This window comes from Anser brachyrhynchus (genome assembly GCF_964034855.1).
Source record: "Anser brachyrhynchus genome assembly, chromosome: 10".
In the NCBI taxonomy this organism is placed as follows: domain Eukaryota; kingdom Metazoa; phylum Chordata; class Aves; order Anseriformes; family Anatidae; genus Anser; species Anser brachyrhynchus.
The window spans coordinates 9602595-9630300 of NC_137705.1; the positions used below are offsets into that span (position 1 = coordinate 9602595).

At 49.4% G+C, this 27706-nt stretch overlaps 1 protein-coding gene across 7 annotated transcripts; it reads right to left on the minus strand.

The window, feature by feature from the left end:
* Positions 1-4993: 4993 nt before the first annotated feature.
* Positions 4994-27217, minus strand: QRICH1 (glutamine rich 1). Of its 7 annotated transcripts, XM_080606812.1 has the most exons (12): positions 27083-27182; positions 26278-26338; positions 22454-22783; positions 14722-15741; positions 11131-11308; positions 10350-10504; positions 9413-9527; positions 8005-8113; positions 7516-7667; positions 6731-6821; positions 5732-5925; positions 4994-5440 (listed from the first exon to the last, which is right to left on the minus strand). In XM_080606812.1, exons 3-11 carry the CDS (start codon positions 22760-22762, stop codon positions 5733-5735), a joined length of 2322 nt encoding a protein of 773 aa, XP_080462938.1. In that variant the 5' UTR covers positions 22763-22783; positions 26278-26338; positions 27083-27182; the 3' UTR covers positions 4994-5440; position 5732. The 7 variants fall into 7 exon arrangements, with proteins under 7 accessions (XP_080462938.1, XP_080462935.1, XP_080462933.1 ...); XM_080606809.1 differs by having other exon boundaries at positions 4994-5925; XM_080606807.1 differs by lacking the exons at positions 26278-26338; positions 27083-27182 and adding an exon at positions 26467-26800.
* Positions 27218-27706: the final 489 nt, after the last annotated feature.

The window sequence follows — 27706 nt, forward strand, 5'->3', positions numbered from 1 at the left end:
CATTCATATTTACCCAGGGTAGGGGAACCACACAAGCGAGATGCTTCGGACCATAGCAGGAGTCTCAGGCAGTTCATGTGGTCTCAACAGCAGTAATCCGTACAGAGTAGAGGCTGCAGCTTCTACAAGTTACAGATGTTTCTGGTCAGACCGCGGCTTTGTTTCCAGCAGGAAAAGAAGGTGCATGTCTAAGCGCAGGGATGCTCCCTTTGCTACGAGGAAGGAGCAGCGTGGGTTCTGATGGCCCTCACAAAACCAAGAGGAGGAGGCCCTCGCACACTTCGGAATCAGTGACGCTTCAAAGCTTAAACCCAGAGACTAGCAGGGATCTCGTTACTATTACTGTGAACACCAACATCAATGCAATCTCCTTCCTACAGCCACACGTTAACGATGCCTGCCATTAGGCTATGCCCCGAACTGCCCAGCGTTTCACTTCTGGTTCCCTGACAGTCTCCTATAAAAGACTGCATCTCACCCTGGTTTTAGGCAATCCCTGGGTCAGTTCTCAGCTAAGAGTTTTCATCTGTCCAGCCATCCCTTTCCCAGCGTTTGGGGTTTGCTAGGGCCGTGGAGCTAGAAGAAACGCACTGTCCTTTGTAGAAAACAACGTGCCTAGGCTCACACCCCTCGCCGCAGGAACCAGCAAGGACACCTAGAGGCTCGTTCAGGAGGCCAAGCTCAGAGACGCCGCCTTCCAAAGGAGAGCTCTGCCTGCCGAGGACGCGCACTTGAGTCAGCGTTACCTGTTACGGGATCAGAAGTGGAGGCACTGTGCCAGACCAAGATCAGTTTAACTAGCCTATAAACCCTTTATTTTAAATAAGGACAGTGCTATCAAGGTTTCTTAACCCTACCTAGGAGGCTCACACTGAACTCAGCTGCGATGCTAGCGCACGGGCATGGCAGTAAATAGGCAAGTTAGCTTCTGTTCCAAAGGAAACACCAGGCAAAGTTTAATGGTTCTCAAACAGACTACAACAAAGGCTGCAGGGAAAAACATTTTATTTCCAAGCAGATTACAAAGAGCAGAGAATATAAGAGTAAAATTAAATTAAAAAAATAGTTGAGTGCATCTCTTTAAAATGATTTGTAGTGTGAGTTACTCACGGGGCAAAGCTACTGGAGAGTTTTGAAGGTCACTTTGCAGGATGCCAATCACATGTGCTGTTTAGATCAGGGTCAACACGGGAGGGACAGACAAGACGTATTTTGCATATAGGCTGCACACTCATTATCAAGCGAGGCTCTGGGCTGCAACTGGACCCTGCCTTTCTGAGACATCCCCTCCACCTTGGTCTCTCCTGCAGTTCCCTCGAGTTCTAGACACAGTTTATTGCTGCTGTAAGTGGGTTCGATCTGCCTCCCCATCCTGATGAGCTCAAATAAGAGCAGAGAAGCAGGCAAACTGCTGCTATGCACAGGGTTGTAGAGGGAAAGTGACTGCGGCGCTGAGAGCTGAGCTTCAGCCGCTCAGCGGAAGGGAACCGACAGGTAGGGGACACAGCAACTGCTGCAGAGACTTGGGGCAGCATGTCAGTGAGACTTCTGGAAGAAGATTTGAGATGCTTCTTAAGGTAGGAAGATGCTCGGGTTAGCACTGCCAGCAGTTGAGAAGGGCTTTTTCATATGCATTGGCACCAGTGAGACGGAACAGGCTGAAATGATAGAGTAAGGTACGTTCCCTGTAGTATTTGAGAGGAGCAGCTCCAGCAAGAAGATGGGGAGAAAAGTCCCGTATAGGGTGGAAGACAGTTTATATCCCGCTTTAACAGTGATTTAAGAGCCCAAACACTAATTGCAAGTAAGTCACTATTAAAATTGGATAAGAATGCAGTTTGGTTAGACTGTGCAGAGCCAGTTAGTGTCTAGCAGCACTCAGATCAGCAAGAAGATGAGCAACGACAGTATTACGAAGGCCTCCACCCCACGTATGCTCAGAGGGCTCATTTCTACCACTTCTGGAGCTGTTCTTATCACTGTGTAGGAGGCCTGAAGATAGCCTAATTCATTCAGAGTACACCAAAGCAGTTGGTAGCCCTGACGCAGTCGAGAACAAGACTCTTAATTCCTGTCCTAGGAGCAACAGCGCAGAAGAGGATTCTTATTTCGGGATCACAATAAGTCTTTTAAGGCAAGATCTACTTCAGACCTTGTCTCCTACCTGAAACCCAGGAGATCTCTGGGGGTAAAGCAGCCAACAGACGAACGTCCTGCTAAGCTACACCTAGACTGTTCCCTTCACTCACCGCTCTAGGCAGGAGCGAAGAACCACTCTGGTCTGCTGCTTCAGCCATTACCACATAAAGAAAACGCTTCAACTCTTGAAAGTGAATGAAAACCTAATGGTGCCATAGACAAGTGTGTAGAGGGCTACAAGTTTCTGTAAGAAAGCAATGCTATTAGTGTCAAGAGAGAGGACAATACATGAGTAATGTCAGAGTGTGAGGTGCTTTACAATAGTCAGTCATACTCTGCTTTCTACAGTTCCTTTCATACCACAGAGACAAGATGGGCATAGTTCGAAACCAACAATGCAGGGTCTTCTAGCTTGACTTTTTCAGCTTTAGTTATTTAAAGATTGACGTATTTTCAGCCTGTCTCATACAAGGCAGAGGGCACGGAGGGTTCTCATTTAATATATACACGCATACAAGAGCTAGCAGTTTGGCACTCTCGGAGCCTAGGTGGAATGCCCTTTAAGCAGCATTCAAACAAGCTGGTTATAGGAAAGTGTTAAAAAGCTATTTTACACGTTTGACTGGGAACACTTCCCAGAACTTGGATAGCAACCCCAAGCCACAGCACTCGTCTGTGCTACTCTGTGCACATCTTCCTATGAGCCCCTAAAAGGGAGCAGATCCTGTTCTTCACTATCAAAGAACATAGTATTTATATCCTAGAAATACTGTACCTTTTAAACTAGCTCCAGAGAGCCAGACTAGAAGCCAGGCCCAGAAAAATAAACCTTAAATCACAGTATACCGATTGTCTCTAAAAATAGGGAATGAAATTAACACAGTGGACATTCTGATGAGACGGTACACAACAGTACAGCAGTCCACTTCCAAGTCAGCAAGCTCATCTCCTATGTAGGTCTGAACAACAAGAAAGTAATGGAAACAATTCAGTCTATCAGAACAAAACCAATCATTAGGAGATCTCCACGGCTACGTGCCAAGTTCCTCCACTCCTAAGCAGTATAGACCAAGACCAAGGACAACTTGTCTCCTGCTAGGATTTTAGATCATCCTGCTATTAAGGGTAGTAAGGAGAGTGCACCAGCTGGAATTTTTCAAGGTAACATGGAATTCTGTTTCTTGTGAAAGTTCAGCTGAAATATCTGTTCAACCCTAACCTGAAACTGCTCTAATATTCCATCGAGTTATTCCAGCTCCTAGCAACTTTTAGAATAAGAAGCGACTCCCAAAACCGCCTAACAAAGCGACCTGTACACTTTGTACCTGGCAGCTGACTACATCTCTGATGGAGACAAAGCAGCAGGCTCACACAGAAGTGCAGGCACGCCGGAGCTAGTTTCACATGCAGTACTGCAGAGCACACACTGGGACCTGAGCACAGGTCAGTCTGCAGTTTCTCTCAAATCATTGATCAAATATTTAAGTTACGGCCACAGATAGACACTTCAGTCGCTAAGGTATGGTGAAGGGATTATAGGCTTCCGACAGCCGAAGTGGCACTAGCAACCCTGACAGTCACCCTACCAGGAGGCAGCAGCTGACTCCCGATGGCCGAATTTAGCTGAAGGTGAGTTTCCAGCATGACACACGGCGCAGGTGCCATCTTCCCAACGTACCCACTGGGACCTGGGCACCAACCCAATTCTGTTTTCCCTTTGCATAACTCTGAGGTGGGAAACTAAGCTACAAGTCTAGAGTGCAGGCACCAGTAAGTAACAGTGAGCTGCTACTTCACCTCTCTGCACCTATTTAAGCACAGAGTCCTACACAGGGAACAAACTAATCGTACTCGCGACCAACTCAAGCACATCTGCTTTCTCAGGAATACCACTGTCAACATGAAGCATCAGAGGCTCGAAGCCTCTCTAGGCCCACACACCTCTACCAGGATGAGAAGCACAGCAGCAGACAACATTACGCCTACCTTCATCCTATGTGCAGATTTACCCTGTGCACACCCAACAGAGAGGGCGAACCTTCCTCCTCGATACAGACAGGTGGTGGCCAACAGAAGCTTCAGAAATTTGCTTGCTTGTACACAAGTTCTTTTACTGTAATATATATATTGAAGTATATGCCTATATATTTCGGAACGGGGAAGGGATATGAGATGGAAAAGCAAGGAAGACGAGTTCTAGAAGCAGAGTCACCTCTCCACATCCAAGAAGCTTGTGGCACAAATAACAAGCCTGGCTAGAGTGATCTCCCATTTCAAGCACGGTTGGCTACCCGCTGGCTTCAAAAGAGCAGACTATTTGTTAATAATATAGAACAGAGCAACCACTTAAGATGCAGGAAGGCAAGGCTACAGGGTTGGGGTTTATGGTCATGAATGATGCCAGAAGCTACACAGCTGTATTAAACTCTGAAAAAGCTGTTACATAGCAGCACACGTGCTGCTCCTGGAAGGCCCTTTTCTCTCCAACACCCCTCCACCATGCGGTCGGTATGGTGTGTTTGTAAAGGCGGGGAGAGGGGGATTTGCCTAGGAGTGAAGCCTCACAGGCTGGCCACGGAACATTAGGACAGACTGACGGTCTGAGCTGGTCTCACAGATCCCACGTTCCTAGCCTGACACTGAGCTTCCATCAGCAAGCAGCCAGGTCCTTCAATAGAAGTTAATCCCCTTCTACCTTCCTCATTTGTCGGGGTGAAAGAAGTCCAGCAGACTCAAGCTGGAAAGCACAAACAGGGATGAAAACAACCAGTTTGCATACTGATCTTTGTATAATGACCCCCCCACCCTCACAGCTCACTCTTCCCCAAATAAAGACACATTGTTCAATGGCATGTTGAAAAGACGTGCTCGTCATTCTTAATAAACAACTAGAGTAAGAATACATAAGAGAAACAGGGTGGTATCTTTATATGATACACAAGTGTATGTTACAAGAATTCCATCAGGCACAGGAGCCTCAAGGTTTAAGGCCTCAACGTTAGGCCAAAAAAGAAGAGTGTGGTAAAGTTTGTACTTTTAACATCTAAAAATGTCACTTAAAGGTCTGAATAGAAATCGTTGTTTGTTTTTTTTTTCTTTGTATAAATGACAATTGTAGTTCACTCTCTCCTCTTCCTTCCAAGATAACAGCAAATTAACGTCCAAGCACAAGAAAAGAAGATGCCTGCCTCTCTTCCACTGGCTGAGCAGGTCCATCCATCATTCTGTGCCCTCTAGGCTGCACGTGCTCCAAGGAGACAGAGGCCCCAGTCATCCAGGCCAATTCTGTAGTTCATATTTTCTACATCATAAAAAAAAACAGAGTCAACCAGCAGCTTTCCACAGCTCCCAGCTTGCAGGGGATATGCAGCCTCCAATGGTTCCAACAGTTTGATGTGTTGGGTAGGATACACAATGGGTAGGTTTTCCTTTAGATTCTTTTAAAGAGAAGAAGCCTAAAAGGGCTTCATAACTACACCAATAAAAAACCAAAAACTTAGGCATCTCCTTTAGTGTAAAAGTCTGTACAATTTATCTTTGCTTGTCCCTCCCCCGTCACCCCACCCCACCCCTTCCGAGCCAAGAAGGATGCCTTAGTGCATGGTGCTGGCATTAGCCACGGCAAGAGCTTCCTGAATCTCTCGTATCACCAGGATCCGGGTGAGCATCTGCTCCATCTGCTCTCTGCTGATCGGCTGGATGGAATACCAGATCGGGCTGTTGGGGGCCACCACTGGCTCCGGAGTCAAGTAAAACGTGTCATTCCGGCCTTTCACACTCTGGGGGCTGCGTGAGGAAGATCAGAAATAACCAGACTAACGGAATGTCCTGGGAGGGAGAGACCACCACTGTCCTCATCCCGGGCTCCACAAATCCTGACCGGGGACATCTGGCTGACGAGACATGAAGGTACTTGTTCTGTAGGTACGGAGTTACTCCTAGAGAAAACGGTGGTCCCAAAGTTTTTAGGCCATGCCAAGGTTAAAAAGTCATGGCGACAACTACAAGGAAGTAACCCTTATTTCACGCTGGAAGTATAACAAACACTTGGCCTTAAAGGTCTTTCAGAGTGGAGCAAAAACAGCTTATTTTTGACATCTAGGCTAGCTGCAGAGCAATCCATGAAGAGGAACACGCACTTTAGTTATCAGAATCATCATAACTTAGAGGTGAGTCCTCTGTGCCTCCCTCCAATTTCCAGTCCTCATTTTTGTTCAGAAGCCAATTTGAATGGGACCCTCATCTCAAGTAGCAGATGCTTCCAGATCACTTGTTTGCAAGTCACAGGCAGAACAGCGAGCTCATGCCAACGCAAGAAACCTTCAGAGCGAGTATGAAATTAAAACCAGCCAGTTCACAGGTCAGGATTTGTCTCTTTAAATACCACAGAAGTTCTATGTTAAGTCAGGTGACAATATCGCAAAATTTCACCCTCTCATATCAATGCCCCTCCCCAGCTATGTAAATCTATGCAAATGCAGAAACTGTGCCAACAATAAGACACTGCCCTAAAAACTAGGCCAGCTACAAGACACAGTTCAACACAGCCACAGAAGACAAGCAATGGTACACGTGTAACAGGGGCTCTCACCATTTGAAGAGGTAGAAGTCATACAGCTTTATCGGACACCTCAGGGGGTTCTCTGGATTCTCAGTCTGCTCCGCATACATGTCATCTGTAACTACAGAGCAACCCCCCCGAAATCTGTCACACGCTGAATGAGAAGCACGACAAACTGAGCAATGCCACAGAGCTTCAGCGCTCTGAAGCATCTTGTCACCGTGCCGTAACTGATAAGAGACGTATGGCTGTTCCAGGGCAAACCACCTGGTTGTAAGTACTCGGAGCATTATATGGAGAGCTTGCTCTGCTCCAAGGCCTGCTGAACAATGCAACCCACCCATACCCATCTTTCCAACTTTACCTGTGTCCCAAATGACAGAAATCTCACTACAGAGAATAAGATGCCTGAGCCAAATCCTGGGTCTGTGCTTTTAGGAGGGCAGACTGCATTTATGCAGGAATTCTACATGGGCTCACTTGCATCAAGTACTTTGAATAAGGGAAGTCCTCCCAAAGAAGCTTCTCTCCCTGTTCAGAAGCACTTACACCCAGTTGTCCCTTTGCCCATAAAAAACAGAAAAGTTACCCTCAGCTCTTGATGAGTCCTATATTCCTCAGGTAAGATGTGTCCTCAAAAGGTACTTATTATTAGAAGGTACTGTGCTCTCTGAGAGAACACACAGAAAACTCACTGTTAGGCTGTTGATAATAATTAGCAGAGCCTTGGGTTCTCATGGCCCTACCTGCAGACATCTCCGGGTCTCTTCAAGCCCAGTAAGTAAATATTCCCAAAGAAAACTTCTAGACACTACCTTTCTGGCCCGTCTGGTGTACGCCAAAAGCCTTCAGATAGCGGATACTCGTGCTTTTGTCCTTGGGATTAGAAGGGTTCTTCTTGGTCTGCCTCAACACCTTGGAGAAGGCCAGCTTCATGTGCTGGTCTACTGTTTTCAACAGGAAGTATCTGAGCAGCAAGAAAAGAACACCAGACACTCAGAGGATACAATCGCTACAGTGATGTAGTTATCTTTACTCCTCGTGAACCAGCTGAAGCTCAAATCAACACTGTTAAAGACTGTTCCAGCAGCAAAGCATGCAACAGCCAGAAGTCCAGTTTCCCTCTGCTAGCTCATTTCCTTGTTGTACTGCATCTACTTTGCCTCATGGGGTTGCAAGAGGGCTGTCTGCAACCACACAAAAATCGTGATGTTGCCCTAATCCAATGCAGCAGTTTCCTACCATCCCTGTCAAAGTACCTGAAGTTTTCATACTGAAAATATCCCAAAGACCTAAGTACTTACTTTGTATTGAAAAACATCAGTGTAGTGAGCAAGGTGGAAGGGGAGTGAGCTCCCAGCTGCTTACACTCCCACAGCATCTCTTCTGTTACGTGACTGGAGAGGACGTAACCTGCAAGAATCAGAAGTCAGTGTCATGCCAGGAGACAGTTAGAGCAGGAACACAGGCAGCATTTTATAGTCTGAAAGTATGAGAGAACCTATAAATTTTAAGGGAAAGAGGAGATCTTTAATGATGTCAGATTCATTGCTGCACAGATGTATTTTTTTTTAAACAGCAAGTACATTTAAGAAACAATTGTATATATACGTCAACCTCAAGTTGTAGAGAATATATTCCTGCAATATCTATACATCCCATCCCAGAGAGAAATAAATATGCACTTAAACAGCTTTTAATTAATGGCCCAACTCCAATGCAGATGCTCCTAATCCAATAATATGTGAGAGCAGGCAGGCCAGTGTAACAAATCAGCTCTTGGCCCTGCACACAGCTTCAGTCAGCACACAGTGCCAAGTGATGTATTTGGACACATGAGTAATCCTTTGATTCTCAGATTTTTTTCCTTTGTGTAGAAGAGAAATACTATACTCCAAATACACAAATAAATAGAAAAACAGACAGCAGTATGAACTCCAGGGCTTGGGGAATGACAAAGCACAGATCAAACAGCCAGAGTGAAAACAAAAGGCTTCCAAAACTCACGGTGCTACTTAGCTATCTAGCCAGTAACATCAGCTACTTTTCTGAACACAAGCAATAGTTTCTTCACTGACACCTAATCAGATCAAAGGGAACGAAGACCTAAGAAAGCAGGCTTCTGCACTCTATAAATGCGATTCTTACCCTAGCTCTTACACACAAAACTGGTCTCTTTTCAAACTCCTCCTCCACCCCTATAGCCATCATCTTGTCAACACAAGGTTGAGATGAGCTGCATTTCATTGCAGCGGTCGAGGCTCTAACCATGCATTTTTAGTTGGTCTTGCAGCCCATATCCATCTGGCTACATGGCAACGTGAGGGTGTTGCATCTCTCCCAAAGCTACAATACATATTAGGGGCAAGATGTATTAGTGCTTCAGATGAGGAAGCTCGATTTGGATCAAGGATCAGCTGGCTTCCAAGCAAGCTAACCTCATGACAGTACAAAATCTCAACTATCCGCCTTCTCATGGGTGAGAAGTAATCATCAAATAATCCTCAGCAACAACCAGGGGCTAGAACCTGACACGTGCAATAACCTCAGCATTCACTGTACATGCAACATTTTTCTCCCTATCAATGTGATCCATCCTAGGGACATCAATTATTTTGAAAGGATTTCTGTTCAGACGACACTCAAGCTGTAGTTCCATTTAAACATTCCAAGCCCCAGAAACTTTTAATGTTCATAAAGGCAAGTTCTTACCAAGAGGGGAAACACGAGGTTGTACGTCCTTGAGAACTTCATGCAGCCATTCAGTGAACCGAATATAGTAGAGATCTGAGAAGATGTCATCTACTCGACCATTTTCAAAGAGATACTGTAAGAGATTCACAACACAGTCGTATACAGTATATCGTATACAGTCGTATAATACAGTGGTCGTACGTTCCTGACAGACAAGACCTTATCCTAAGAGCTCAGGCACCTAGTTACTCAAACACTTCACAGCACAGCACTGCAGAGTAACCTGCCTAGAAAAGTGAGGACCCTCGCACTGAGGATAGTACAGGATAAGTAACCTCAGTCACTACCATGGGAATGCTGAGACAGGAAGAAAAAACATTTTAGACAGCAAAGCTGACTGGATTCACCTGTTATTAAGTGTTCATTAGAAGTTAGTTCACATAACTGTCCTGTGTACTCTAGATTTTCTCAGATAAGAAGAGATACCCAATTTTCCTATCAGAGTTCAGTTCTATTCCTGCAGCTCTTCCAGAAAGCACACCAATATTACCAGCTCAGACTTCCCACATCACACAAAGCTAAGTTCTTGCCTGAAAGCTTCAGCTCGATCAAATCCTGACATTGACAGGTTTCTCAAACATCACTCCTCTTCTCCCCTCTCCCCCAGAAAACCAAGCCTAAAAGGATTTATTGTTCTCACCATGATACTGAACTCAATTATTAACAATTCTTCACAAACTTAATTCAGGAGAAGAAAACATTGCCGCATAGTACATTTCAACTACACCACTATTTTATAATTTATTTTTTAAATGTAAGAACCAGAGTGTCTTTTGTTATGAAATTGTTGGGAAGCTCAATAGAAGGCACAGTCTCCCTTTTTTTAAACATAGAATCTCCCTACATATTCTGACAACACACAGCTCTGCTGCATATATAACTGTCCTCCCCCTACCTTCTGAATACACAGGAAGATATAATAGAGCACATCTGGATCATAGGGTTCACCATCACCATTCCGAGCTTCTCGTGTCATTAAGCATAGGCCATAATTCAGCTCAGCCACAGCTGAAGAGATGAGATCTTCCTGGAACCTCAGCAGCTGACGCCCTGGAAAACAAAACAAAGCCATATTATTTAAGCCATAAAGCCATATTATTTCTGACCTTTCAGGAATGATTTCCCGTGTCTCCAGCAATGCCACTCTAGCCGGCAGGCCCAGTACTACCACATTCTCTCCGTATAATAAAGAAAACGGAAATAAATCAAGTTCTTGGGCTGTCAGATCTGCTGAAAGATAAGTGGGCAAGAATCCAAGAGGAAGACTCTGCCCTGCCAGCTGCATGACGACCGCCTTCTTTTACCATGTCCACAATGAAATGCTGCCCCGCAGCAACAGGAAAACAGCAACTCCACGCCTGCCCTACCAGCGTGGCTGGCATGCACAGCCATTTTGTTTGTCCACACATTGCAGTCACATAATATCCTTTTTCTACAGCCACCAGACTAGTTGCTCAAGTTGGCTCAGCACAGACCTATAATATTTCCCTTGGAACATGTCCTGTGGCAGTTGGATCATGCAATAATTGGTAGTGCAAAGTAAATCAAAGTTTAAACTTAAAAACAATCACTGATGGAACAAAATTGTTTAGCACTCTTCTCAAAAAACACCTCAACATTCAGTCACTGAATAATCCCTACTTGAAAGGAAAGAAAATCTGTGTCATGACACATACTTCCAATAGGTGCTAGCCTATTTTGGGCTTCTTTTTCCAGCTCTGCATTCTTGGTCTGTGCCCAGCTTTTCCACACTTCAAGACCTTCTTCTGGCTTCAGAGAGTTTGGAAGTAGAAGTTCAGGTGAAGTCTGTGGCTGCGGCTGTGGTTCAACTTCAGCAACCTGAACAGTTTGAGCCTGTGACAGAAAATATTTCGGTTACATACACGTCAATATGCAAAAGTTACACAAAAAAAGAAGTAACGCAGTGCTACCCCTAGCCCCAGGAGACCAGCCTTTTGCAGCACCCCTCTCTAACAAGATCCATCCAGGGAACGCGGCCTTTGCTGTCTAACCTGAACTGCTGCTCAAGAAGGAGCATTTGTCTCTCCAAGTATTGTTTTTTGTTTGAACGGGCATATCTAAAATCCCTTCAGCAAATCCACACAACTTGATGTTTGATGCACTCAGAAGTCCTGCAGAACACCACAGGAGACCTAGCAGCCAGCAACAATCCTTGCTACAACACCACGGAGAAGCTAGTTCAAAGGCAAGGATCTTCATAGGGCTGAAGTCCTCTCAAAAACAGACTTCTGGTCTCCTCTCAAACAGCAAAATGAACAACTACAGCCCACACCTGGGCTGTCCTGAGCCAGGCTCTGGGAACACTTGTTGTTGTACGCTGCTAGCATCCCGCCCACCCTTGCCCATCGAGGGCAGGCTCCCTCCATTAGCCTGTATTTAACAGGTAGGCAGAACAAATATGCTCTGCTCTCACTGACACAAACTGGTAAGATGAAGCAATTTGTAAGAGATATAAAATAATAGGCTAGAACACCAGCATCAAAACATTCATCCAGCTGCAATGCAGTGCTCTCAACTACCAAACACTGCTGATGCTCACTAGCTACTGTTCTGTGAACAGCTACAACACGTCCTGCTATAGACATAACCAGGTCCTCAGACCTCCAGAAGTTTACTTTGGAACAGCACCCTAAATCATCACGGATTACCTCAAACTGAAACTTATTTTACAGGCAATCAGCGGCACTTATCCGGAAGGAACAGCGAACTCTACCGCTGCACTCACTCAACATTCTTCACTCCAGCTTCTCAGTCCCCTGCCACTGAAAGTCTCACTGCCACCTTGGTTAACGAGGTTAACCTCAAGTTTTACTGCCCTTAGTCAAATCGTCGTTGGCAACCCTGACTGTTACACAGATATCAACTCCTACATCTGAACACTTTTGCTTTCGATTTCTTAAGTCACCCCAAAAAGAAAGGCTTTGCCACAATGAAGTGACTTTCCCTTTGATACTGCCGATCTTCAGTCAAAATTGCTCTGGCAGTACTACAGCGCCCAGCAAAAGTGGCACAGAGATTTAGGAATGCCTGGACCTTCCTTAGTGGAACAAGAAAAAAAAGAGACAAGCGACCAGCTGAAGATGCAAAGCCTGTAAGAGCCTCAGACTGGAGCTTTCAGACAGGCTGCCTACCTCCGGTTTAGTGTGCTTTTGTTGCTGGTTTGTTTTCACATCAGCTCCTAATAGCTGTTTGCATATCAGCGCCTCCATCACCATAGCTGCGGCAGGAGGCTGACTGAAAGGCTTCGGCTTTTATCAAGGCAATAAAGCTGACGCTGTCAAGCAAGCCTCTCTCTTTGAGAGGCCAGGAGTCCAAGGGCGAGCCGACACCTTGTCTTTGCAGGAGCCAGCACTGCGCCTCCACCCTCCTCCTCCCCACCGGGCTCCAGCAGAAAGCTGCGGAGAGGCAGCCGCCTCCGCCAGCCCAACTGATGGGCTGTCCTCTGCCCTGGCCCCACAGCGGGCACACAGCCCGGGGTTAGTGCACAGGCCTGGAAGGTGCTTCTTAAGTGACTTCTTGTGTGCTTCGAAAATAGGGTGAAATAGCTGCAGCTTGCCCCAGTCAGCAGCAGTTAAAGCTGACACCGCGACAGGGATCATCAGGCAGCAAGAACGACGCGTGAAAGAGCTACTGCAAGAAGCAAAGTTTGGTGGTGTTCCCCCAGAGCAGCACGGTGCCAGAGGACATTGGGGGCCAGGGAGCAAACTTCTCGGTCTCACAGTTGCAAGAGACAACACCCAGAAAGAAGCTGGATGCTCACCTGTAGCAGCTTTACTGCCCTCAGAGGAAGAACACGTGCCTCCCTGTGTAGGGATTATTCCACAGACTTGTCATCAAAAAACTGCCTGATACCCAAGAATTGCAGACCACTAGGCACAGGGGTACACCACGTTAGTAGAAGCTTTACAAAGAAATAACGGAGTTCCTGCTTTGGAAAGGATCCTATGAATGTGCCTCACACTCTTAAAATACCCTAGAAATAAGCCCAAATAATCCTCTTTAGTGGAAAGGCAAGAGGTTCTATCAACTTGGTTTGTTTAAGTAGCCAAAAGCAATAAAATGATCTCTAATATACCAACACAGGAAAAAAAATAAAATCCAGAAGGCTCTTTGAAATCACCAAAACAGAACCCCCCACCCAAATAAAAACCAAACCAACACACGCATTACAAGACCTACGAGCCGTGGCTTAAAGCACAGCTGTACGAAAGAGGGCACCCGGAGGTGCAGGGAGCCCTCTCCAGGGAAGACACGCTGTTGCCCACCGAGGTTGACTCGGTCCAGAAACAATCAGATGTGACTGCCCAAAGCAATTCTCTCCAGCTCAGTACTTGCTGATGAAGCAGAGGGCACATACATCTTTATAAAGCCAGCGGTGCTATTTATACACTGCAAAGAATTTATAACAATATTTATGCTAGCACACTCGGGTATTTTTGCTCTCATTCCATTCAGCAAAAACAGGCTCCGACAGATCAATCCCTACACTTTCTGATAATAACAGAAAAACGACGTCCGTTTGCACAAGTAAGACAGGCCACTAATCGCCCTAATTATTCAAGTTTTAAAAGCCAATTTAAAATTAACTATGGCTTAAAGTTCGCAATAAAACCTTTCGAAAAAACACCAACACATTTGGCTGTCATGTTTGCCAGGCGTGACAAAGAGATGCTTTACTTGCCACTGGCCGTTATTGTGTTCCTGCACTGCAGGCATCTGCTGGCAGCAGGACCCGGAGCGACAGCCAGGTACACCTGATCCACGGAGTCTGCCCTGACAGCTACTCAGATTTTGCCATTTTACCTGGGCACCGGATCTGCTGTGGACTCCACGTGCTGCATAACACAAAGTAGCTGACGACTAGGTGACCGGTACGTTTGTGCAGCTTGCTGTGCTGCAGGGGTCCCTGCCTCTCCACTGCCACCCCTAGAGCAGGTCAGGAGAAGCCCACAGACTTCAGGATACCTGCTAGGAAGGGGCTAGCTAGCAACGAGCATTTATCTACTAATTTACACTACAAAGAGCAACACCGAACTTTCTTTTGGGCAGCTTTGCACCCTATAATTATGCACCAACATCCACATGCTGCAGCCCTACATCCATCAGGAGTCAAATGCCCCATGTCACGCCCAGACTACAGGACAGCCGTCGCTGCTTCCCACACAGCAGCTGTCTGCTCACATCCCCTCTCCCCAAAACATCTGCAAGACGTTAATCACGGAGCGAGACCCAGAAGTTAAACTTACTGAGCAAGTGACTTGTAGCTGCTGCTGCTGCTGCCCCTGCTCCTGCGGTGTGGGCTGCTGCTGTTGCTGCTGGGGGTCCCATATGTGCACCGTCTGTGCTGTGTTCTGGTACGTCCCTGCCACAGCCTGCACTGCCACTGGAATGTGGATGTTGCCATTCATAAACTGCGCTGGAAAGAGCGAATTAGCAAGAGTCTGCACCACTTCCTCGTGAGAGTTCTTCACTACTGAAGTACTTCCCACCATCTTATCCTTGTCGTCTTCCAGCTTCACGGTAGCCAGTGTCGTCGGCGAGCCGCTGACGTGGACAGCGTTGTAGGCCTCCTGCGGGATGGCGATGTGGGTGATGTTTTGCTGCTGAAGGTCACCACGCGGCTGAGCAGAATAAACGGGGATGGTCCAAGTCTCTCCAGTGGGGCTAGTAATGGTCCCAGTGGCACTGTACAGGTGGGCACTGTCCACCGTTAATAAGTCTGGCCGTAACGAGACGTAACTTTGTTGCTGGCCCTGAGGAATGGCCAGCACTGTGGCAACTGGCTGCCCTGAAATAGCATACGATACAGTAATAGGCATATCCACTTTGCGTTTCTTCACCGGCTGAAGGACGCTGGCCGTGCTGATCCGCCGCTCTCCCTCTCGCGGAGAGCCTTGCTGAGAAGGAGGAGGTGAGAGCGCCCCGACCGTCTGGATCTGGATCTGCTGGCCACCAGTAATGGCCTGTCCAGCCACGAGCTGGGCCTGGATCTGCTGGTGCTGTATGTGCTCCTCCTGGATCTCGGCAGCCTGGATCTGCTGGGCAGTCTGCATGTGCTGCACTTGGATCTGAGCTGCCTGCAGCTGAGACGGGCTGGGGCTCTGAAGAGACTGGCTCTGTATTGTCTGGGACGCCTGCTGCTGCCCCTGCCCTTGGATCTGCACCTGGACCTGTATCGGCTGCTCCGAAGCTTGGTGGACAGTGAGCTGCGGAGAGAGCTGCTGGGCGGAGACCTGCTGCGGTGACTGCTGCACCTGGACCTGGACCTGCAACGACACCAATTCGGCAGTTAGGGGCCAGCAAGCGCCAGCGACCGGACCACGGGGCCGTCGGCACGGCTGGTCCGTCCCTGGAGCTCTGTGCTCCGGTCTTCTCTGCTCAGATTCACGATTCCGTACGTTAACCTACTCATCACACATCACGACTCTGATGTGAAGCTTCCTGCTGCAAAATGCAGGACTTTGTCTCATCCTCACTACGCTCTGAAGACCGATTTTACTGCTCTCAACCCCGGCCCCAGATGGCGGCAGGATCACTTGCCAGTGCCAGGCAGTAAGCACCACGGGTAAGCCGAAACCAGCACTTGGCTCTTTCCACACAAAGCAGAGAAATCTTCTTTTGAAACCAACTGTTAATAGTAGCACTACACAAGCAGGTGTTAACACAGGAAATATTGCACGTTTCATGTGAATCTGTCGTGAGCTAAAGGACACCACTACAGCATTTGTGTTTTTAGGCTTCAGAAGTATAATTATCACCGAGAAAGAGATAAGTTAACTGGTTTTAATCATTTACTAATTCCATTTATTATCTAAGTTATTCAGCTATATTTTCTAGCTCATGCACTTACACAATGCTGAATAACATGGACAAAACATATTAGGGGACAGTTCATTTTAGTGCAGGGAAAATAAATATCCGCAAGCTGATACCTCCACTCCCAGGACCCTACCCAAGGTCTGCTCTCCTCTCCAGAGGCCTCCCCACTTCACCCCAAACCACTTTGTTGCATCGCCTTGTTCTAGAAGCAATGTCCCAGGCTTCCACGATCACTTCTCCAGGCTTCCTTAAAGCCATACCTTAAGGGGGGGGAATTGCTCAACCTCTCCTTTCAAATCCCGCTGAGGGATGTAGAGCTTTATTAGCGACACCTACAAGGGCCACATGATGTTTGAAGCAATTTAGTCCCAAAACCCTGTCTTCCTGCTCACGTTGCCTCACCCTTTTCTATCTCACTTATCAGATCGAGTCAAGCTAACCTAACATTTGAACAGACTCCACACTCACTCAGGTCTACGCTGCACAGATGAACAAAACCTCAACCCCACTTCCCAAAGAGACCTCTAAAAGTTTTAAAAAACGTTATGGATTCGTTTGCAGCCAATTAAGAGTTGCTAAGCACTAAGTGGGATAGCAAAATGCACCAGTGGCAGACCGATTCGAAGTCGCCTCCTGTTAGGAACCCATTCTGTTCTCAGGAAGAACGGTGAATTTTAGAGGCTCCTGCTGACAGCGACGTGCAGCACGCACCAGATGATGTGGGCTTTGTATCATTTCCTGCAAGGTAACAAGACACACACGACCTCCCCGGTGCAACTTGAGGCCGTTCCCTCTCGTCCTAAATGTTGACTAAGAACACCTTAAAAGCACCCCCACCGCCATCGCAGGCACAATTTTACATTAGAGTTTCTGTTAGTGATTTCATGTCATACAAAGTATTTCTGTTGTTGGCACTACGACTTGAAAGCCTGCTTCTGAAACGAAAAATTTCAGCATGCGAGCACACTTACAAAGGCAGTGAAACGGGTTTAAGCAAGAGGTATCGTCTGCAAGAGGCAGAGGCTAAGAGCAGACCAGACAAGACAGCATTTTCTCCTTTCTGCCTTTAGAACCTCAGCCTACTGCCTCTGAAAGCCAGGGGCAACTTCCCTAACTTTCAGCAGGTGAGGAGACATGACCTCAAGTCACACGATACTCCTGACCCCCACAGCTAGAATGCCTTGCTGCTGCTTTAGAGCTCACACAGTTATTATTATTTTCTTTAAACACCCAAAGAATGAGCCCAGACCCAAGCAAGAAGGCAGACTCCAGAACCAGCGGAAGCTCTCCATACTGCTGACATCGCGTTCCTGACCAGAGATCGCTCCTCTCGAATACCAAAGGTCTGCCTGCTACACCTCTTACATTGACCTCCTTGATGGAGCTTGGTATCTGAGACAAAAGGACAAAGAATTACACTAAAAAGCATCAGGGGCTGACTTTTAAAAAGACCCTGTACAGAGAGGAATGTTTGAAGTTTGCAAGCCAAGAACAACAGAGAGAACAATCTCCAGCCTTAAAGCGAAGATTTAAAGCGAGGACGTGTTATGCTGGGAATTCCTGGGTTATACTGGTACAATAAACCAACATGCCAAGTTACAGTGCTGAGACTGCTTATTGTCAGGAGTTTGGGTGCAGCAGCATGAAAAGAATCACTTCCCAGCAGGCTGCAATCACAAAGAGAAATGCATTTTTTACCATAAAACAGCTAGAAGTTGGACCATAGTAGTAGACTAGAGAATCAAAATGCATTAGGTGTCAGCCCTGTACTGCAACAGGAGGGCAGAACTACAAGTCCCTTAAAGGAAGACTTCTGTCACTTACAGCAAAACCCACACATTCTGTCCAGAACTGAGCACATGCAAAGAGCAAGTAAGTGGCCAAGCTGGAAAAATCCTAAGTCATAAGAAGACTGCAGCTTGTGCCTCAGTTTCACCTGAAGGTGATCCCAAAGGGAGGTTCCAAAGCCAGGAGAGGTAAGAGCAGGCAGGCAGCAAACCTGCTGCAGGAAGCATGCTCCCAACCCACCCGGGGTACTTACTGCAGGTGCACCTCCAACTTCCACACCTGGGCAAACCAACGGAGGTGAACCCCTTGGTGAGAAAGTTAACGAGAGGAGAACAGCCATCGCGTAACGGTTCGTAGCCTTGTTTAGGGAAACCAGGCTGAAAACGCACTGCCCTCAAAGAGTCCTAAACTGAAGTAATTCCAAAACCCACCACGGGAACGAGGGGTTCCTTCTCAGCTTCCATCAGAAGGTACCTAGAGCATGCACACGAGTAGGCAGTAGGTGAAAAGCCTGATCCCTAAGTAGCAGGAAACGCTGAAGCTGCTGTTCAGCTGCTTTACAGGAAGTCCTTTGCTATCTATCAGAGTAAACAAGGCCTACGGGGAGTGCACAAGTCAACCTCTCACAACTACCACCAGATTCTCACTGCAGTTTTTTTCCCTCTGCTCATTCATCAACATCAGTAAGACAATTCCACGTGCCACGCTGGGCCTCTGCATGTTTGAACAGTGACCGTACCAGGATTATGTTGCCACACTGTACTTTGGGGCAGGATTTAGACCTGAGACAGCTGGAACATGTGAACCAGGGAGAACAAACCCCCCTCTCCTAAGGAGAAACCTATTTCCATATTAAAAAAACGGGCTATCTTTAAAACATCCCTCTTGATCACAACCATTCTTTGAAGCGGCAAACTCAGCTCAGCAAAGGGTAATAAATACTAGCTGCTACGCTAATATTGCTTATATTCAAAGATAAGCAAACAGGAGCCCTACCTCCTGTTAGAGAAAGCCACATCCATCAAAAGTGAAAGAAGTATATGTATTTTGCGCAGAGCCAGGGCTAAGGTTTTCTTCTGAGCTCCTTAAGTGCATCTTTTCCTGCCTCATGTCATTAACACTGCCCAGCTTCCTAGAGCGGTCTGAAGTCACAGAGCAGACCAGGGGAAGGCAAAAGAAGATGAACAGCCAACACATAAGGAACTGAGCAATTAGAAAGGCACAAGCTTTCATGGTTTATGCAGTCTTTTCATCATCCCCTATGTAGTTTGACAACCTTGCTCCCCTGTAGTGTCTTCCCCACAACCCCAGTCCAACCAGCTCTAGCAACCTTGCCATCGGACTGTCTTAAAGAAAGGGCCAGAACTGAGGATCCTCCCTGCATGCACTGTGTACATCCTACACAAACACACTTATTACTCTCCTCTGATATTCTTTCAGCTAAATCTTCTTGCACGCACAGATGAGTAGTGAAAGGAGGAAGAGGTTCACTATCTTCTACCGTGCTCTGTAAGTCAGTGCTAACACCTCTTGCTGGTATCATCGATTCTATGGCCTCAGTGCTCAACACCAGCTGGGAACAATGCCACCAGAGGCAGAGCTGACAAACTCTTACTTGACTGGAGCAAAACGCAGCCCTTCCCGGACACCCTGGATGCAGGGAGCAGGGTATGACAACTTGGCACACTGAACTATTCCTTAAGATAGTTAATGGCATCGCTGCGATACTGGCCATGGAAAGAGCTCCAAGACACTTCACGGCAACATGGTCTAGTACCTAACCTAACTGAGCAGTTGCTCCCACTAGTCTGAAATAAATGTTAGTTAACAATTTGTTTAACACTTTAGGAAAGAAAACCCTAAGGTGGCAAGTTCTCCTTCGAACAGGAGATTTATTTTGCTAGGATAAATAAAATCAGCAGCAGCCAGGTACAGTCTGTGTCACAGCAACACTGAGGATGAAACCTGAGCACCGTCTATCTTTATGATCATAAAGGTTGTCATCGGCACTCGGAGCCGTGGGGTCATCTGACCCGCGATATTATTAGTCGCCTTCAGCCCCGCTGTCACGCTGCCAGCCACAAGCATCGTCATTCAAAGGGTCTTCCACCGATGAGCAATTGGATTAGCAAGAACTAAACGGATTATCGAGTCAAGTACTGGGATGACATAAGTTTGATCAAAATCTCGGAGCCTTCGGAGGGCGATGGAAAATCCTCACAGTACCGCAGACGTGGATGGAGCTCAGCAAAGCGAGGCAGCCGAGCGGGGCGCGCTGCCCCGGTGGCACGCCGTCCCCGTCACAGCCCCGCCGTGCTCAGGCACCACGCTCCGTTACCGCTGCCACAGCGACCGTCACGAAACAGGTGGGTGCTAAATCATGGGTCTAACATCAACCACACCTCAGTCAGAAACCCTGGGAGACGGAGCACCGAAGCACTCTCGCCAAGGGGTAAAGGCATTCCTCCACCCAGTTCTTGGGGAAAAAATAAGGTTAATTCGTTCCCTTCAAGATCATTCTGATCCATAGGCTAAAAGGCACGTGAACCCAGGTGCGCTGCGATGCACAGAAGCTGCAGCTGTACCTAGTGCCAGATGTGCCACCAGTGTTTGGGGGACTGGCAACAGGCTAAAGGGAGGCAGCACTAGGCAGTGCAAACACTAATTAGGTACTGACAGATGCGAAAGCAGGTATTTTAAAGCAGGTATTTTAAAGCAGAGTCGCGCCAAAAACAAAGCAGAAAGTTTACATAACATTTTTTAGGAGAGGCTTCTGAAAGTTTGCCTTTCGTTAGATATTTTTCTCCTCAAGATGCAGGCCATTTAGTTTAAAAAATAGGAACAGGTTTTTGGCAGCAACTCTACAGTTATTTCCAAGAAGGTCAGGAGTTTATTTTTCTCTGGAGTGCGTGATATATGACCTCCCTCCCTATCACCGCTACTACAAGGCCTGCAACGGTCAAGTGTGAACTTTGAGAAGTTCTGAAAGGAGGTGGCAGCAGGAAATCATATATATATATCATATATATCATATATATATATTCCTTTTAACTTGTAAAATTGTTACGGGGCCTTCAGCATCTTCAAGGCTGAGGCACCGAAAAAAAAAAAACCACCCGACTCTCCTACTAGTTCTTCTACTGAACTGAAAGATGAGACTTCTCCCAGAAAATCTGCTAGCTGGCAGAACCAAAAGCACCCTTGACCAGTTCTAATAGACTCACACAGAGATCTAAGGCATCTGTCTGCGAGACTAGAGGCTTTTGTTCTTCAAAAGCCTTGCAACACAAGTTACTGTAGGGCAACAGGTTAGCGAAGTCCTAGTTGAGCATTCATTTACTCAATAGAAAGAGTAATTGGAGAGAAGTTACCCAGTGAAAGAGGAAAGTTTGTCTTTACTGGAGGGGAAGAGCGCACAAGTGAGCTGTTAGCACAAGCCTACTGCACTGCGGCAGCTCCCCGCGACCTTATCTCTGCTCATTTGCCTCCGTACCCTCATTTGTTGCAGAAGAAAGCTCACAACTTCATGCTACAGAAGGCAGAAAGATGCGTATCTGAGGCGTATCGGAGCCAGAGCTGCAGTCTGAGTTCAGCTGTTGGAGACGTATAGTAAAGGAACCTTGGTAAACGCCTTGCCACCTGTGAGCTGTTTAAGAAGTGTGTTTGAGGGCCAAGGCGGTTACTCTGGTCATTCTAAGTTCTATGGGTTTTGCCTGGCGCTGGATTTTGCTTATTCAATACTTAATACTAATTACTTTAAGACCTGTTTAAAAAAAAAAAAAAGCTGCAGAAGACTCCTTCCACTGTGCAACAGGGTAATCTTCCTTGACACGTACGCATCTTTCTGGGTATTTTACCATAGCTCATCACTTGACCAACCCGCATTTTCGCCCAGCTTAAAACCCAGATCAAGAACTCCAACTTTTAGAATATCCAAGTAAAATCATTTAAAGAGTACTTTTAAAAAAATAATAATGGAGAGTTAGATCCCAGGGCCGCTCTAAACAACCCGAGAAAGTAAGACGGGCAGAGGGGGAAGGGTATTTATAGCTGCTTCACGCGGAGCGCACGGCTTCAGGGAGCTGTGTACATGCCAGAACTGTCAACCATTTCTCAAACAGGTTACACCACTACATTGCTATGTATGTTACTCCTCCTATGGAGGGGCTCAATGGAGGCACCGTCAAGAGAGAAATTTACTACCAAATTCCTCAAATGAAAGGGAAATAGTGTTGTTCTATATAAAGTTAATTGGTCCTGCTTCTTAAGTGCTTGCCTGTGGTTTCAGGTTAGACAGTGGCTGGCTCTGCACACCGCGCCGTGGGTTAGCAAGTCACACACACACATTTAGGGATGATTTAAGACGCTTACCTGGACTTGCTGGGGTTGCTGAACCTGTATCTGCTGCTCTTGCTGAGTTTGCTGCTGGACACTGGTTGTCACAGGGCAAGCAAGTTCGAGCAAAGACCCAGCCACCTCTGTGCTGTCCGTGTAAATGCAGTTGCCACCCTGCTGATACACCATGGTGGTGGTGGCGGTCTGCTGAAACTCCTGCAGGGCTTCCGGCCCCTTGGAAGCAAGGGAGTCCAGAAACTCCTTCATCCTGTGCTGGGGGATCGTTCGCGCCTTCACGCGGATGTATTCTTCAAAGGAAATGGTGTTCTCCAGAGAATTATTCATATTGCAAGGTCCTGAGGGTTCCTTAAGGAAAGAGAAAGTTAAAACTCTTAACGACGGCACTCCTCCAGCGCAAGGACGTTCCCAGCTCCAGTAATTCATTCCTCATCCCGAGTACCACAGGAAACTAGCAAACATGCACAGCCAGATGCCCTGGGACAGGTGCTTTAGTTTTAGGAGGCATCTCGCGCCACTGCACCCTTCTCGAGTTAACCCTCAGCAGTCTGACCGACAACCAGGTGGGACCGCGGTGCCCGTCTCAAAGGGCTCAGCGCCCCGTACCGTCTCCTAGCACCGCGCTTCACCCGGACCAGCAAAATCCCATCACGGACTAAACCAAGTCACTTATTTCATTCATTTGCGGCATGCAGCATTAGTGAGAGAAGCTCGGAAACCAACATCCATGGCCCTGCTCTGCGGTCCCAGAGGTGGGAGAACCAAGCGGGGCGTTCTACCAGGCCGTGCAGCTCCGCTCTAGGCAGCTAAGGGGAAGCCTCAGGTGCAGTGTTCATCCGCTGCTGTCAGGACTAGCGCAGCCCTGTCGGCCTGACAGAGCAAGCAGAAGGAGAGTGCTAGAATCAAGAGGTTCCTCGGACCGGGAACTACAGGCACAGAGAAGGAGAGCTCTAGAAATAAAACAGGTGGCAGCGGCATCAGTTCTGGATGGTGCTTTTAGTACAGGGAGAGGTTACATGGAACATGCCGAGTACGGGGACAGAGGAAACCAGGTGACTGGGGAAAGCGAGAGCAAGGGAGAAATAAAAGATGACTACACCTGAGAACATTAGAAAGCTCTAGGGTACGTGCTGACAGCATCCTTCTCCTCCTGACTTGTTTAAACCCACAAATGGTTCCTGCAGTAAGCGTGCTGGCTGTTTCTAAGGCACTCATTAGTCCCGATAAAGGGTAAATAGACTCGAGCTGTAACACCACCAGCTACTGGGAGGGCTGTGAGAAGATGTGAAGCAGCACAGGGTTGGGACCAGAAGAGGAGAGTCACTGGATCCAGCCGTGCAGAGGTAGGGAATGGGACACCACCGCTGTATGCGCATTTTGGCTGCAGCTCTAACGAGAGCAAGCAGGAAAAGCAGAACCGTTTAAATCATTTCCCAGCGATTTAATCGACTGGAACCGGGACAGAAACCTCTGACTGAACGGAAGGGCTGCCACGGCTGTGTGAAAATGGCAGCAAGTCCCAGGCTGTCGGCGGCGCTCCGTCTGAGCGCAGCCGTACGCCCCAGGCCCGACCCCAGCTCCCACCAACCCCAGCAAGCGCCGGAGCAAATCCTAACCGCGCTTACTGGTACGTGACGCGAGTCTAAACACACAGGAGTTTTTGTTTACACGGAGGAGGTTCATGGCTAGTGCACTGAACCAGGCCCACCGGAAAAAGAATATCAAAGGTAAGGGGAACGCACGAGGCGGCCGGTGCTGAACGTACGGCTTGTGGAGTTACTAACAGCAGTTGTTGCTCTATGAGGTCATTACAGAAAACATACCGGAAACGTGCATCGGTGTTTAGGGATAAAAAGCACAAGCGTTCACTTACAACGCACCAATTCTGTAAAAGTCAGCACAGGGAAGGCCCAGCTCTCCTCCAGGAGCCACCCAAGAAAGAGCCAGGTATCTCTCAGCTCAACACTCAGCTCTCCCCACTGAAGAGGCGCAGCCAATGCCCGGTACCTCTGCTAATTAACCTCTTCCCAGGTGATTGCTGACTGCACGCCCAAGGTGACACCGATGGGGAACAACCTTGCTGACGCATCTTCAGACAGGCCTCAGACAGGACCTAGACCAGGCACACTCACACAAACCTCGCACCTAACTGTAAGGAGCTCCATTAGATCCTCTCAAGCTGGAAAACGCTCTTTGGGTCATTAACTCGTCCCAAATTTCTGCTCGGAACTTTCAAAGGTTTGACCTCAGCACCACAGGGAAGCTCTCAGGAGGGCAGTCACCGTGCGTGCCCGCGCAGAGGTGCGCTAGGAGACACGGCTCGCAGAGGGGAGGCTTCTGAGGAACGAGCCTCAAGGATGCCACGCAGGGAGCCCAGGAGGGAACGCTACGGGTGCTCTTCCTTACGGCGAAGGCAGCATGACGGCAAGGTGCTGCTGAGCTGGGAGGGCTCACCTCTCAGCACAGGTCCTGCCTTCTTCCTCGCTGCTGCATTCGTGCTCGTTACGTTGAAAGGGCTCGGGGAACCGAGTCTTAGGGTGTTCGCTTTCTGTTAATCTTGTCATGGGAAGGAGCGGGGAGGTGAGCAGGGCCGCTCTTTTCAGCAGCGGTTATCCATTAACCCAAAGAGCTGAAGTTACGTCACCCAGCATCACCCTGTTAAGGCTCGGACATCGCTTTGAGAACTCCAGCCCTTCTACCCAGAGCCGCTCGGACGCGCGCCGTGCTCCTGTACAGCAGAGACCAGAAGCCACCAGAAACCCAGATGCAAAGTCAACAGGCCCAAAGACGAGGAGATCCACCACCAGCACATCACCTACCTCTTCTGACCACCAGGAAGCGGAACGAACAGCACGAATTCCTTAAACACAAACCCTTGCCCCAGCTCAGCTGCTCCATCCTAACCGGCTCCCTTTAGCAAGCATGGAAGTCAGAAGCCCGCTAGCCCAGTCCTGTGAACCTCGCCCTGTCACACGCTGCGAGAAGGAAGCTCTCGTGCTCTCTTGTAGCATGGAAACATCTTTGTTGTTATCCACCTGAAGTTACTGTGCTGACAGTCCCTAACGCCTGTAACAGTGACGTGCCCGTCTGAACCACTGGAAATCCAGCCACAGACCGGAGCCCGCCGCGCCCTGCAGTACTTCCAGCACTGCTCCTGCTCCAAACCTGCACCGGGATCGTCCCTCGGTTTGCTTTACAGCCCCCAGCTCTGGGGATCAGAAGAGAGCTGAAGGTAGCTCAGGTAACGGAGCAGCCTGGGCCAGGTTTCTGTGAATCACCCTGCTCGGGGACATTTAACAACGAGCACCGAGCTGCTCAGAGCTGTGCTTCACAGAACTGTGCACGGCTGCAGAGGCACCAGGTCCGGGTGAAGACTCAGGTAAGCAATGCCGCACCAAGAAGCCACATTTTTTAAACTAAACCCACCTGTTTCTGACAGAAGAGCCCCTTAAGGCTCAGTGGTGCATTCAACAGGCTTCTGTACTGCAACACACGCAGCTCGCTGCTGCAGTCGCCACTTTTAACGCTCCTAAAGCAGACTAACGTCTGTGTTCCTTTCATCCATTAGCCACACGTTAGAAACAGCGAGCGTCCATCCTTACTAGACCTCGGCAGCCCGTTTTTAAGACTGCATTTTAAAAACAAAAAGGAGCCTCCGAGCAGTAAGCTTTCTTCTACCAAGGGACGCGATCCTTCCCCGGGCGGCAGGACCGCGATTTCCAGGCGCTAAGTTCAAGAGGCTCTCCGAGGACCGCGAGCACACACGGTTAGTCGGTACAGCTCAGGCGGAGGTTACCGAGCACACACACCCGACTCGCGGCAGGTGGACGGTCCGGACTCACCAGTCACCATGGTGCATGTGTTTCTGCTGCTCTTGTCCTGAGCCCTTAGCCTTGTAACGTTCTGGAGAAGACAGAACAAAGAAGCCCTTTCCATCCCCAGCTCCTTTGCCTTTTTTTTTTTTTTTTTAAGCCCGGTTTAGCCGTTTAAGGGGAGTTTTGCTTAAAAAAAAAAACAAACAAACAACCCACCCAGCGGGCGGGCACAGCCGGCACCTGCCCCGGGCCGTGCAGGCAGAGCTGAGAACAAGGAGCAGCAGCGGTGACCGTGCCCGGAGGGCCCGGAGAGCCCCGGCACCGGGACCCGGTGCTCCCGGTAGGGTGAGGGGGGAGGGGGGGGGCGCTCCTCCTGCGGGGCCGGTGCCACCCCCAGAGCCCCGGGGCCGCCTTTGTTCCCCGGGGGGGCGGCAGGAGGAGGAGGAGGATGAAGAAGAGGAAGAGGAGGAGGAGGAGGCGGCGCCGCGCCCCCGGAGCCATGTTGGGGGCTTCTCCGGGACGGCGGCCGCCGAGGGCCGCGCCGAGGCCGGGGCGGCGCCTTCCGGTGCGCGCACACGGCCGGCGGTAACGAGGCGAGGGGCGGGCAGCGGGGGCGCGCCCCGCGCGTGCCCGCGAGCAGGCCGCGCGCGTGCCCGCGGGCGGGGCCGCCCCCTCCCTTCTCTCCCTCCCCCCCCCCTCACCCGCCCGCCGGGCCCGCGCCGCCCCCGGAACCGCCGCCGCCGCCTCCCCTCCCCCCCCCCTCCGTTCCCCCCTTCCCCGCCGGCCCCGGCCCCGCCCCGCTCCCCCCCGGCCCGGCCCGGCCCCGCCTCACCCCGGCCCCGCCGCCGCCGCCGCCGCCCCGCGCCGCCGCCGCCGCCTCGGCCCCGAGCCTCTTCCCCTCACAGCTCCCTGGGCGCCATCTTACATTCAACCCCCCGCAGCCAATCGGCGCGCAGCCTCGGCCTCGCGAGAGCGCGGCCCGCAAGTCCCGCGAGAGCTGGGCGCCGGGGAACGCCCCGCGCCTTAAAGGGGCCGGCGCCGCTCGGGGGGGGAGGCCCACGCGGGGCGGGGACACGCGTGGGGAGCGGGAGGGCACGGGGCGGGCCGCGGCGGGTGGGAGGGGCGGGGGGGCCGCGGGGTGCGGTGCGTGGGGCCGCGCCCCGACCTGCAGAGTGCCCGCGGGGTGCCCATAAAGCCCCCACGGGGTGCCCACGGGAGTCCCGTGGGGTGCCCACGGGCCGTTACCAGGCGCCCCCGGGGCTGCGTGGAGCCGACTGGGCCCGTGGGGGGGAGGTGGGACAGGGGTAAGGCGGCCCACGGGGCTGGGGGACACGGGGTCAGGGCGCCCCAGGCTGGGGACCCCCCACTCAAGCCCCCCATAACGCAGGACGGTGCCAGGTGCTGTGCCCACGCCCCCCCCAGCCCTCCTGTGTCACTCCCACCCCTGTCCCCAATC